This window comes from Macadamia integrifolia, chromosome 12, assembly GCF_013358625.1.
Source record: "Macadamia integrifolia cultivar HAES 741 chromosome 12, SCU_Mint_v3, whole genome shotgun sequence".
Classification (NCBI taxonomy): Eukaryota; Viridiplantae; Streptophyta; class Magnoliopsida; order Proteales; family Proteaceae; genus Macadamia; species Macadamia integrifolia.
Window position 1 is genome coordinate 10,759,236 of NC_056568.1, and position 14,255 is coordinate 10,773,490.

Below are 14,255 nucleotides of genomic sequence, written 5' to 3' on the forward strand. Positions count from 1 at the left end.
TTTGACACTTTATCTTTGTCAAATTGGGATGAGATAGAAAAATTACTAGATTAAATAAGATTTTAAAAATGATGAAAACTACTAATAAAAATAAGGAATGTAACAAAATTTTAACGAGGAGAAACCAAAACACCTCGACCTTGAAAAATATTTCACTAAGAAAATGCCAATGTTCTCAAGCTTGACAACAGCCCTTTTTATGAAAAATTACAAGCTTAGTGTTGCTTCCCACCCTTTTGAAGCTCTAGGACCATAAACATCATCAACCATAATCCTTGACACTTCACTATGTTTCTTATGAAACTATTTGTGGCTATTTATAGTATTCGTGGATAAAACATCTGTAATCAATGTGGGATAATTATGAGAGTAAATTAATTTTCTAAAAATATTGACAATTATGATATAGTTCAGCATTTAAATTAAATACTTAAAAACTGATAGAAATATCCTCAAAGTAATTGCAATGTTAAACTCTTTCCTTCGACAGTTCTTGATAATCACAAAAATGTTTAATTCAGGATAAATTGACAAGTCAACACTTGCTTCATAAAGTAGTTATAACTTTCCTATTGTTTATATACTTTTGTAGAATAAATTTAAAAACAATGTGAGTAAAAATCAAATTAAATTAGAAACATTATGTCGATGGTAGAAGAATTACATGAATTTAGCAGTATTTTAAATCAAAGATTGGAAAATAGGCATTGCAATCAAGTGTTTAGAATCCTCTTTCTAACAGAGGTCATGCAACAATGTCATTTATGTGTGGCAAGATGTGTCTGATTTAGTTAAAAAAGCTGATTTTAACAAAGGCATTTTGATGAAGAAAAATCATTGAAATGAAGGAATGAACCGTCTCAAGATATTGATGCTCACCTTATTACAATGGAAGATATTTTGATTCTGGTCTGGGATGAACAATCAAGGTGACTAACCAAAGGGTGGACCTACATGCAATGGTAAGATTGTTCTAATGTGATTTAAGTGATCTCAGGTTGGAGTAGGAATCACTTTCTTCACGAAGCGGAGGTAAGTCCGTATATAAATATACTCCTCCGTAGACAAAATAATGGCGAAAGCCTCGTGCACTGGGTATGCCTTTTTAATCAATGTGCCTAATGTTGAATACTGATTGTCCTTGTTGGTAACATTGGCCATGTATCAGTGATAAGGTAATCAGAAGTAATGACATGATAATGATGATGTGGCAACGTATGATCACTCCGATGAATGACATGATAGTAAAGAGTGGAATGTTAAATGTTTGTTGAGTAGGTACGATAGTGGTACATGTTTCAAAATTTCAAGATCGATACTAATAATTTTGACCAATTTTACATTCAAAGGCATTTTAACATAAACAATAGATAAAGATGCGGATCGAATTTGAAGTTTGACTTTAGGTAATTATATTCCTAAAACAAACATTATGACCGAAAATCTGTGGGTGCAGGTATTTTTTATGTTTCATTGAACAAAGAGGGGTAATTTGGTAAACAAACATCAATGACCAAGATTCTGTGAACGCGTAGTACTCCGAGCAGACTTATTTGACGGCGGAGAACACGGAACGCGTATTACAAAGCAGACTTGATTGACGGGGTGTGTGGGTATTTTCGATGTTTCATTCAGCGAACAAGGGTAATTTGGTAAAAACAAAGATAATGACCGGGAATCTTTGAACGTGTGGGTACTACTACAAGTCCAAGCAGACTAAATTGACGTGGGAGAACACCGGAATTTTCTGAGAGTTCTGGACCCCACATGACTTTTTTCGGGGCTCTTTTTTTATTTCTTTATTAATTGAGACGGAGCCACATGCCTAAAGTTTTGCCTAAGATGAAACGCCGTTTGTGGGTCCCACCAAGGGACCTGAGGTTAGATTTTCTTCTCAGCCTGAAAAAGGCCAACAGGTGGGTACATATAGAATCCAGTAATTAATCCACTTTGTTGAATTGTCGGTGGCACTTTGCGTGTGGAATCATTTATTCCTCAAGACCGTGATAGAAAAATATACCACCCACGTGGCATCATGTCGGATTCAAGATGGTCCCACCACTTTTAATTTCCACACCGTGTGGAAAGTTTTGCATTTTTAATAAAAAAAATAAATTACATATTTTCTAATGACTGAGAGAACCTTGCTCTGTCATGGAAAACACCATACTAACCAATGGGAGGATGCATGAAAGAATATTCAGTGCCTAGTCAAGGGGCACTGGCATCTTTTCACATACTGTATAGTTTGGGCATTTTCTATGTCAGATTGATAGAGTTTTTTTTCCCTTTATAAGGGTAAGTGTTTTCTATTGAGGAGTGTGACTTTTACCAATTCATAGCGTATCAATAAGGACATCATTTTATATTTGGGTTGAAATGATCATTTCATGTCTTTATATGTTTAGGTGTAAAAACCACACATTTATAGAGAAACCACTTTTCCATTAATTTAGAGAGTGTTTTTCCACAACTTAAAAAATTTCACTATAGGGTGAGGTTCACAAACCATTTAGTATATTTTCTCATAATTTTTTCTATCTAAAAAAATAAAACAAAATTAGATTCATAATTTTAACAGGAATGATATTATATTAGTGGATGAGAATGGACATCGTATCCGATCATGGGTCGTTCAGAGATTAGTGATACTGATCATAGACTGATCCCCTAAATCATGTGGCAAATCAATCCGATCCAATTGGGAGACTTCAGTACTGACTCCTGAGGGGCTCTTAGCTACGACTGATGTTGGAAACCTCTTATTTTTATGTGAAAACTAAAGAGATTACTAGTTAATCAATCTTGTTTATCCTTCTGTGTGTTTTTTTTTTTAACAAACAAAATTATCTGTTATTTAAAGAAATTAATCTTTCATTGAAGAATATTGTGAGGAGGGTTCCTGATGCGATCGGAATTTGGATATTTTAAATCAGGTGTGAGGGGTTGTTTATTATTTGTCGTTCTATTTAAAAAAATAAAGTAAAAAATTGTGAAAGTGATTCTGAAGGCTTACATCGGTGATGTCATTAACCCTCTTATATTCTCTTTCTTCCTTGATGTATGGGTCACTTGTGGACCAGTGGCGGTAGTGTCAATGATGTAAGTAGAGAAAGGATCTGCTGCTCGTAAGATGACCTGATTGTACGAGTCAGTAATCAACACATGTCCTTTTTGTTCTCAAATATGCCCTTCTTTATCCTTATAATAGCATAAAGTAGGGCATATGTTGGTTGCTAATTCATACGATCAGGTGATCGAACGAGCAGTAGATTCTATTTAAGTATACATTGCGTTTCAAATGCTTTGATGCGTGGAAAGATTTCTTCAAGCCTCTTTTCACAAAAGTCATAGTTGGGAACTTGGGATTAAGCTTAATTTAGGAAGAGGGTTTGTCACACCCCGTTCTCACAAAACCGGACCGGTGACCGAGTTAACCCCGGTTAACCCAAACCTGCCAGGATCATCTGATACAGTACCCAACCACAACATAGACACATCTAAGATAAAACGTTCAAAAGGTCAGTGGAAGACTTAATTTACCTGTTAATACTCTCAATATACTTGATACCCAAGTTGTAGTATATAGATAAATACATGTGGGCCTGCAGGCATCATATTTACACAAAAAAATAATAATTCACATATCAAATACACAAAAAGGGGTCATCAAAAAAATAAAAAATAGTAAAACCCTGTACGGCATCAATACTGCGGTCCCACAGCACAACCCTCGCACGTGCAATCCGTACCGTGCTCATGCTCCTCGGAGACCCACCAATCCTCATCGGGAAACTCTACTGTGGGGCCCGACCCTTGATCTTCAGGCTAGTGACCTGCAAAATCATCTAAAAGAGGTGCGCACGTGGGATGAACTCACTAGCTCAGTAAATGAAAAGAAGGACCACACAACAATCACATCCATATGCACTACATGCTATGTAATTCATTTTAAACCTCATCCACCTAAACATTACTAAGTCTTTGGTTTAGTGCTACTACAACCACAGTGCGCGTATACTCCAGGTACGAGCCGCGAACTCCATCCTGCGATATGTCCATAGGGCTGTCGGAGAAGGCCCACCGTGAGTACTCAAAAAAGTAAAGCATGCCGACTACCGGCCCTCAACATAAAAGTAAATGATAGAAAGTAAAGGTGTTGATTCCAACAATTTAAAAGCAGTACGATTGACCCTCTTGAATATACCACTGAGGTTGCCGACTGTCCTAATGACCAGCCAGGCGTATGTCTAACCACCACAGTGACCCGACACCCGAGACCACTGCTTCCCCCCAAGTGATAACCCAACACCTCAACCCCTGTTAAGAAAGGTCGTAGCATGGGAAGATGATAATCCTAAATCGCATGCTCCTATATGACATAGTATGATTGCATAGTGCCACCGCGTCCCATTCCACGGGCCACCAATGTACTCGTTTTCAAGCCGACTATGGCATCTAGTCTAATAATGCATCATGCACAGTGATCCCATCATTCATCATATAAGCACATCAATCATTTAGCATTGAGAAAGTAAAACACACATGTCAAAATCATATGAGGATGACTGAGCTACACATAATTTGCATGATGACATAGCTAGTCTAGATACAATTGAATGATACCAAACAAGCTTTAAATTAAAGTCAAACGTCCTCTCCCCACTTACCTATTGTGTACAAAGACTCACGCCCGGTACGGGTGAGATCCGGTGCGAGAAACATAAATTTTGGTGAACCTATCATAAGTGAATGGGGTTAGCATTTCACCACTTTGGGGTCAAAACTAACAACATTCGATGGTTAAATCATGTTTAGAATCATAAAATAAAGTTGCACGTCCGTTTTGGGTCCATTCGAACATAAAAATCACGTTGGGGGCCTCTCGGGTGGGTCGGACAGCCCACCTGTCACGACCCACTAGTCATCTCAGGTGGGTGGGTCGGCCTGCCAGTGGGGACCGAGGGTCGGTCCTCTCAGGCGGGCAGGTCAGCCTATCGGTCAGCCCACAGGTGGGGACCGAAGGCCTGCCATCTCAGGCGGGTGCCCTCAGGCGGGTTGTGCGGCCCACCGGTCCCAACCCACCTGTGAGGGCGGGAAAATGCCTTTTTTCCTGAAACTTTCTCCAACCCTTGGGGAATCAAATGGGGTTTTTTCAATTACATTTTCCACACATTCAAGGTCTTGTAAGATGATTCTAACCTAGATCTAAGTTAGATTTAAGGATTGAGAAGCCATCCTACCTTCTTTGCTCAAGAACTCCTTTCAAAACCCCAAAATCATTTCTTAGCTCAAGAAATCACCAATGTTTCTCCAACCTTGTAAATACTTATTCAAATCCTTCAAAATCAACACATGAACCATTTATTAAACCTTAGATTCATCATCTCAAGTGGGATTTACAAGATCTCAAGAAACTCTTCCCAAAACAAGGGTTTTACTTGGGTTTGGAGAAAGTTTAAGAAGCATAGCCTTTGTTCATCTCCAGTCGTAGATCTCATGTTGGGGATCACTCTTCCAGTGTCGGAATGGGAAGATCAAACATTGGCGCCACTTAAATCCATTTCTTCTTCTTCTTCCTTCCCCTTTCTTCTTCTTCGTTCTCTTTTCTCCCTTCTTTTCTCTCTCCTCTTTACTCTTCTCACCAAACTCCTTAATGTAATAAATGAGAAAAATGAAAACACAATAAATGTTATTTATACCTTTTTTAAATTTCTATTAACCACATGGGTGGGTCACTCAGGTGGGCGGATGCGCCCACCTGTGACCGCCCACCTGAGGGCCGAAAGTTGGCCAACAAGTGGGATTTTGATGGAATTCGACTCTCGACACAGGGTATATTATACATATGCGCTTTAGGATACAGCTACATACCAGTGTTATCCGTACATGGCCTTATGATACGTGCATGTGCACGGCTTGGGTACACCCGTCTCCTCTGGCACTGACTCGGATTTGTCTAGCCAACCTGTGTTCAAAGTCACTCTTGTCATCATGGTCCATAAGGAACCCGCCTTAACCCCCTCTGGTTCGGGTCCTGCATGGTTAAACCGGGTCAACCGTGTAATTAGACCGAGTTTAAAAAGTAGGGTATCATAGGGTTCTCTTGCATGGGAGTGTGGCTTGTACATCAATGCCGAGGTCTCGTGTAAGAAACAGAAATCAGGCAATAGGTATAATACTTTGACAAAATCATTATATTAATGGAAATATAATTACAAATAGAAGATCATTTACTTGTTGAATTGATCATCTGAAACAGTAGTAGAAATCGTCCCTCTTAAGTAGAGTTGAGTCGTATATATATATATACTCTCATTAAGGTATTTGAATGCCCTGTATATATGTATGCAACCAGGTTGACCGTACGTTCTCACTTCCAAAATAAAAACAATTCTCCAATTGCTTAAGGTGCACTCCAATAAGTAATTCCCATAGGTATGTCCGAAAGTAATACTCAGAAATTCAAAGAGAAAACAATAACAAAAAGAAAAACAGAGAACAGAAGCACTTGCAGTAAACAGAGAACTTAAAACTCTCACAGTATTTCAGTACTCGAATACAGAAGATTTCTTGTATATATTGAATGTAGGCCTCTGTATATGAATGGGTATACCTGTACAGGTACCCATATGTATAGAGGTCTCTTTGTATGGGAAGACTACATTCACTTATAGGGAAGAGTACATGACTCATACGTACAGATACATATACATACATATGTACATTTATTGGGTACATATACTAATATATCCCTTAGGAAAAAAGTGGAGCCAAAAATTACATGTAGTAAAAAATAGGTTCTTTGAACCACCGACACCCACACTCGTACGTGACCTCAACCTCGACCATGGTCACGACCCAGCTCGGCTCTGCGCACGCACGATTCAAAAGCACCATTGGAACCCCCACACACACATAACAAGGGATAGTGCCTCTCCAAAGGGTTTGCACGCTTAATAAACATTCTCATATATATATATATATATATATATATGTCCAAGTTTTCTTTCATCTCTAACCAACGTGGGACTAAACTTTGTGAGAAATTTTAGCTCCTTACTACTTCACAAATGCTAAAGATAAAATAAAAAAAAAAAACACTTTTGGGAGGGAAAGTTGAATTTAAAAGAAGACCATTTGAAAAGACTAAAAAGTTAAATTTCAAAAGGACCATTTGAAAAGACAAATATAACCATATTTTGAAACTACTTAAATTCCAAATGCTAGTTATGCCTTGTGCGGAGTATTAATTGTACTAGGATTTTTGACATTCACGGGCGAGGTAATGATATTGCCTCTCTTTGTATATGAGCATATGCATCACGTTTCTAGACATGCTTCTCTTTCCTTTAAGCTTATTTATATTTTCTGAGGGAGAATATTTTCTATCTGGGAGTGTAAGGCTGCACCAAGACACAAAGATAGGAGAAATGATTGCCATGCCCTCATGACAGGTGGAAATGTCCACCCTATTGATGCTTCCAGGTGCGCTCTCATTGGTCCCTTGTGCAAATGTAGCCCCTACACATGTAGATAGAAACCGTTCTCCCTATTCTTAAAATATAATTAGTAAAAAATAAGCATAGAAGGTAGCTTGGCCTCTACACCTAGATATAGGGAGGGGCGAAACGACTGCCCAGCTTCCATAAAATGGAAATCATGTCGTTGTTGATGGTTTTACTTGTGCTCCCATTGGTCCATGTGCTAGTACAAGGGCTTTTCTGCCTTTTAGGGAACCCTCTCCCATATAATTAAGGAGATGGTTCCCTAAAAGGTAGTATGGCCCCTGCATAGCACAAAGACTAATATTTGGAGCACATGTGGAAACATCAATAGAGACGGAATTTCTATTTTTTATCGGGGTGAGGCAGTCATTTCACCTCTTTCTATGCTTAGGTAGGTGTAGAGACTACACTGCCTGCTCTTTTATTTACTTGCAACTGATAGAGCTTCTAAAAAAAATAAAAAGAGTTGTTATGGATCCTATGTTGAAACCTTTTAATATAAATGACTCTTGATCTTTATTATTTATTTTTCTTTGAGGTTGAAACCCTATGCTCTCTCAAAGGGTATAGACAAAGATAAACTAATGAAGGGACTTCGTAAAATCCAAGATCAATCACTCTCAAAGATAAACTAATGAGGGGATCTCGTAACATCCAAGATCAATCACAAAAGGGTGCCATGGCCTCAGAGATTCCTTATTCCTCAATGCGGTGGCCCCAATAAATCCACACTTTCACTTTTGGTTGAGTGGTTTTCGAACCTCATCACATGTTGTCTTCCTAGCATCTTTTGATACTTTTCCATATAAGCTAGTGATTAAACATAATAGAGAAAGTTTTTCTCCGCCCATGGTGAAGGAAAATCCCTTCATTGCGAAAAGATTGATGTCGTTGGGAAGGGTTTAGAAGAACAGTTCAAGATAGTTTCTGTCATTTGTCAAATAGTAGTAGTATGATGATGATAATGATGATTAGTTTTCCTTCACCATGGGTGGCAAAAAAAAATTTTGAAGAAAATTTGGCTTAAAAAGGGGGTGGGGGGAGGGAATTGCATAAATCAATATGATAAAAAAAGTTAACTACAAAAGAAATAGGTTTGACATTGTTTTATACTTACTGTGTCTTGTAAACCTATTTATTTTTTAATCTTTTTTCTTATCTTGTAGATTTAGCAAATTGGCCCCATGTTCGTGATAGTTGGATAGAGATTTAGAACCCTAACAATGACGATGTAGCTCATTTGGCAAGAGAGCATGCCTAAATCGACATGCATCTTGCGTTCGAGTCCACTTACCCCCGTTGGGGCCCCATGGCTCTATGGTTCTCTTAGAATCAAAATTGTCTAGTCAGACCGAAGGTCAAACATTTTTGTTAGAAAAAAAAAAAAAGAGTATGGAAAGATGTCAGGTTTATTCTAATTGTTTGTTAAAAAATACATGGATTGGATTAGACATATGTAAGATTTCAAACTCAAATTAAATCAAATTACTCTACACATATGTCATGCTAGTCTATAATGTTCCGACCATTGTTATGCACTCTCAGATGGTCCTACATTTTGCATTCTTCTAATTTTTTTTCCCTTCTTTTTATTTGGTAAAGCAAACCTATGTTTACTATTTTACAAAGTATAATTAAGCTAAAATTTGACATGTAAATAGAGGATCTTGGGCCCTGCCCACAAATTTTAAATCCAATTCAATTTGTCATTTGATAGATATTTACTCAAAAATGACATGCTAAAAGAAGTCACTAAAAAATGGCAATATTGGTTTTGTTGTTTCAAACTGATTTGATTGGATATACTGTGACTTAACAAAAGGAAGGGTGAAGAAAAAAAAAATGATAAACCAAATGGGTTAGTAAAAAAATCGACTTTGATTTGGTTTTTGAAGAACATAATCTTGAGTATCATATAGAGAAACTATATGTAGCAGAGATGAGGATTTTAAGGTGGATGTGCAGTAAAACTAGGAAGGACAAAGTAAGGAATGATAATTTTAAGGCTGATTTGGAAGTTGTCTTGATCAATAACAAGCTCCTAAAATGTCATTTGAAATGGTATGGCTATGATCAATGGAGGTTTAGGGATGTCCCAGTAAGGAGGAGCAATATGATCTCAATTAAAGAAGCTCAAAAAACTAGGGGCATGCCTAAAATGACTATGAGAGAAGTAGTAAGAAATGACATGCATAGTCTAGGTCTTGTTCCAAGTATAATCTCTAATAGAACCGATTGGAGGGTAACGGCCCATGTAGCCGACCCCATCTAGCTGAAATTTTCTTGACTTGCTAGTGCTAGACTTCTTTCCTTCCACTCTCATTTTTAATTTCCTTTTTTGATTTTACATGGATTCATATAGCCGACCTCATTAAGTTAGGATAAGACTGAGTTTGTTGTTGTTGTATGGTCTCGAATGTGAATAGATCAAAAAAGGGTACTCCTGATCTTTCCAGTTTGACCATTGATTTTAGTCCGATTTTTAAAACTGTGAATATTCATGTAATGAATTATGTAGATGGTCACTTATTTAAATGTCAACTAGTATGATAGTATCACAATTTCGAATGATTCTCAAAGCATTATAATGATAAATGAAGAAGTCAAGAAAATATTTTTTATAGAAAGGAAAGAGAAATATATTACTAACAGAAGAAAGAATAGCTATACAGCAGATTTACAATTTCATTAACATGGACCTTTTAAAGCATCTCGAACAATAGCATTACTGAGATATTGCAGGAGCACAATGGCACCAAAAAAATGCTGTATGTGGAAAAAGTGGGGATGAGTTGTTGAATTTGGTTATAGGATTTCATGCATGAGTCGGTGATGATGTTAATAACATGTCCCACTGATTATAGTTGCAAACCTAGTTGCCATAGTGGTGTACAAAACCAGGAAATTAAAACCTACAACTTAATGAACCAACTAAACATGGATTCTTTAAAATCTCACGAATAAGCCCCATGTGATGTGGACTCTATGGTCTTTACCAAAAAAAAGATGTGGACTCTATGGTTTAGATATAATACTAAATTTAACATGTGGCTTATCCGTATAATCTTATCAAATTGTTAGATTACAAAATGAATCCAACTTGATGTTTCATATAAATTTAATAAGATGCTAAATGGAAGCAGAATAATCATCGGGGACAAATCCCTTTCCAACCATCGAATTAATGGGTGATAAAACACTATATATCGCTTGCTTAGAGAAATAGAGAATCCTCTCTTGTAGATTTATTATATGAAGGAAAATTGTATTGTGGCATTGGTGTAGCCTACGCCTATTCAAAGAAAAATTTTAATTCATTTTTTTCTCTCTTCTAAAAAAGGAACAAGGAATTATTTGTAAGAGGGCATAAGGCACCTTAACGGCTCAAAGAACCCTTGTCCTTATATAAATTACAGAAAAAACTTACCCAAAATGCCAGAATCTAATTTCCCTCTCACATAGGAAATTGTGGTTCCATAATTTGTTTAATAGCCATTAATTTATTTTGTCAAGCTGCAAGGATGCTCTAGGACAGAAAACTTTATCTCAAAATTTATTTAACACCCATTGATTAGATACAGTAAAATGTAACGATTCCAACCATTTGATCTCTCATTACTTATGTGCAACTGCACAAGCCAGACAGATGAGGACCCATACCCACCCAACTTTACCCATTTTATTTATGATTAGCTTTTAACCTACCCACTTTATACCCTTGTCACCATCTTGCACCCAAGAAAATTAATAACCAAAGACAAGAGTAACATGGTGATTCCATTATGTATCTATTTATGGATGAGAGAATTGAGATTGCATTACCTACCAACCTCTTTTTCTTGGTGTTCATCTGGGAAATTCAAAGGAGATCGAATCATTAACATGAATATATATAATAACCCTCATCCCATCCCACCCAAATTCCAGTAGCAACATCCTTGTCGCCATAAAGAGCAAAATCCCAGCCCTATTTGATATTATTAAAAATAACTTGAGCATTCTCCTCCTTCACTTTATTAAATTTTACAATCAAATTCCTCAGATTTAGAAACTTGAAGGCCAAAGATTTAGACAAAGGAGACAATTTGTTACAGCACATTCAATCCTGCAAGTTCCAAATCTTACATAAAATAACCTCCACTTTCCACAAGCCATTGTGCAGTGCAGCCACCAATGTGATCATAATTATAACAGAACTAACTCCTCAACTAAGACTTGTCCATTCTCAACTACTTGCTGTTGGCTTGTAGTAATGGCAGTAGTAGTTGTTGCTGATATGGTTCCATGTTTCATCTAAAAATTATGGTTCCATGGGCAGAGACACTTCTTATCTGATTTCCTCTCTGGAAAGAGTAATTTTCAGCATATGGTGTTCAGTACTCTGTGTTAATTTAATTAAGGCCCTGCAGTAGCAGGAGCCTCTTGCACTAGGTCAAGGTTCAAGAATTTATTTCGTTTTGGTGTTTTGGTGGTTTTCATGTGTTTTGCTCGGCCATTTTGGGGGGTTAATGACCGAAATGGTTGAAATTCGCTAAATGAGCAAAACGAAATAGTGCATTTTTGGATCGAAATGAACAAAATTTCTTCATGAAATTACCGAAATTGTCTTTTCGTGTTTCGAATTCAACTTCATTTTGGTTATATAATATATATATATATATATATATATATGAGACTTCGACAAGATATCACCAAGTTTTCAAACCATGCACTGGATTGCTCTTTTTTTAGTCAAAATAGCCTGAAGATTGCTGATAAATCGATCCTGAAGCTCTTTGGGTGGAAGTTTTGAAAGCCAAATATTTTTCTCATGTCTACTCCTAAGAAATGTGGATCTCCTATTTGGAATAGCATTGCTGTACTTTTTCCATTACTTCATAACATGGCCTGTTCGAAAGTTGGTAGTGGACCAGTGGCAGTAATATATCACCAATATGGAAAGACTCTTAGGAGTCTTACTTTTAATCATTACCAGGTTCCTAAATATGTACTTCATAATTCTTTCTTTACAAAGGTCATGAATGAGTTTATTCTTCATGATGAATGGAATCATGCCTTTATTTGTTCTATTTTCCCACAGTTTGTTGCCAAGGCCATCACTGCTATTCCTCTGCGTAGGTCAATAGGTGACATGATTTCTTGTTCTGTCCTTTTAACTAGTGCTGTGGCAGCTCATTTCTTGACCTCTTCTCATGGGTGTTGTGATCCCATGAAGCCTATATAGGAAACTTTGGGTCTTTGTGGAATCTCAAAATCCATTTAAAAAATATTCGTGGAAAATCTTTTACAAAGACTCTTGACTATTACTGGTTTTTGTGTTTTTTTTCCTAAAGGAATCAGAAACGGATTGGCCCTGTTGTTATCCTATAATGTTCCCAAAGAATTTGGGCCGCTGGACCTTTTGCTTCTCTTCTATGGTAGTTTCAATATATCCTAATTTTTTGTCTAATTCTTCTACTAATGATTGATTCAACCTCTGATAAAAAAAGATATACCTTGATTATATTTCATCTCTTCAACAAGTTTGTAATTAAGTATTAAGTCAAGTTTGACTAATGTTGAAAAATCGGTTTTCCTATTTTATTTGGTGGATGCAGAATCAATGTGTGTTTATGCAGGCTCCTACTAAGATCCTACTAAGATTCTACATGTTATCTAAAAGGGCTATTCAGACATCAGATTTTATTGTCTCCTATTCCTGAGTCATAACATTCATCTGATAGTTCTCTTCTCTAACCTTGTGTCCAGAGAGGCTGGTTGGGGATTTCTTGTTGCACAATTGAATTTTGCATTTACAGGAAGCACTCAGATTGCAAAGGCAAGGGAAGTTCGCTAAATGGTAAGGGAAAAGGTTCTATATCTGGATGGCCATGGGAAAAATGTTACTTTATTATATGAAATCACCAATCTTATGCTGCAATTCAGCTATGTAATTATTGTTGAAAAGGACAAAAATCTTGGATCTGTGTTGGTAGTAGGGTAGTCAACTGGGCTAGACAGGATCGAGTAGTAGTGAATGTAAATGATTTTTTTTTTTTTTTTTGAGTTTGTTTTCCTTTCCATTAAAATTAAAAAATAAATTGCGTTGATTCACTGTGTGAGTTCAAGGCCTCAGCATGACACCCTCTTGAACACTGTTCAACATAAACCTTTCTAAGATAATGATAATACAGTTCAATGTTGGTGCAGAAAATGCAGTAGTATGTAATTTTATAACACAAGAATTAATTAAAACATAAGGTTTAAGTACCAGAACTAAATTAACCAAGTCTATCTCTCCACATCATGTAATTACAGTTGTTTTGAGTCTTTTGACTACCATTGTGGACTACAGTTGAAAGTGAGGCTTTCTCTACAGTAATGTTACTATCAACATCAATTCTGTATGATATGTCAAGTCCTTCCAATATTAGATGATACGTTGTATCACTAGAAGGAAATCGCCCACCCTTATTGCCATAAATTTGATCTTCATCTACTTCTAAATTTGAAGTTGTATCACCAACAGAACAGTTTTCAATCTTTGAACAGCCATTATGAGGTCGATTTCGCTGCGAAACTGACCGTATATCCCATGAAAGTACCTGCTTGATCAAGCTCTGGATCTCATCTGGTGATGCATAGAGTGATCTTTTCTCCTGAAAAAGAAAACAAAGGGTCTCCGAGTAAGAACAAGTTTATGAGCAGGCATTTCATGACTTGCCATTACAATATGCTTTCTTTAGTAATTCTGGCTCATAGTCAATA

At 36.8% G+C, this 14,255-nt stretch overlaps 1 protein-coding gene across 5 annotated transcripts in view; it reads right to left on the bottom strand.

Moving 5' to 3' along the window:
* Positions 1-13,688: 13,688 nt before the first annotated feature.
* LOC122057973 (tRNA (adenine(37)-N6)-methyltransferase) overlaps positions 13,689-14,255 on the bottom strand; it is a 70,836-nt gene continuing 70,269 nt past the window's right edge. For all 5 annotated transcript variants that reach the window (XM_042620347.1, XM_042620349.1, XM_042620348.1 and 2 more), the window contains one exon: positions 13,689-14,146. In XM_042620347.1, the coding sequence (XP_042476281.1) occupies positions 13,769-14,146 (378 nt within the window). In that variant the 3' untranslated portion in view covers positions 13,689-13,768. The remainder of the gene's footprint in view (positions 14,147-14,255) is intronic.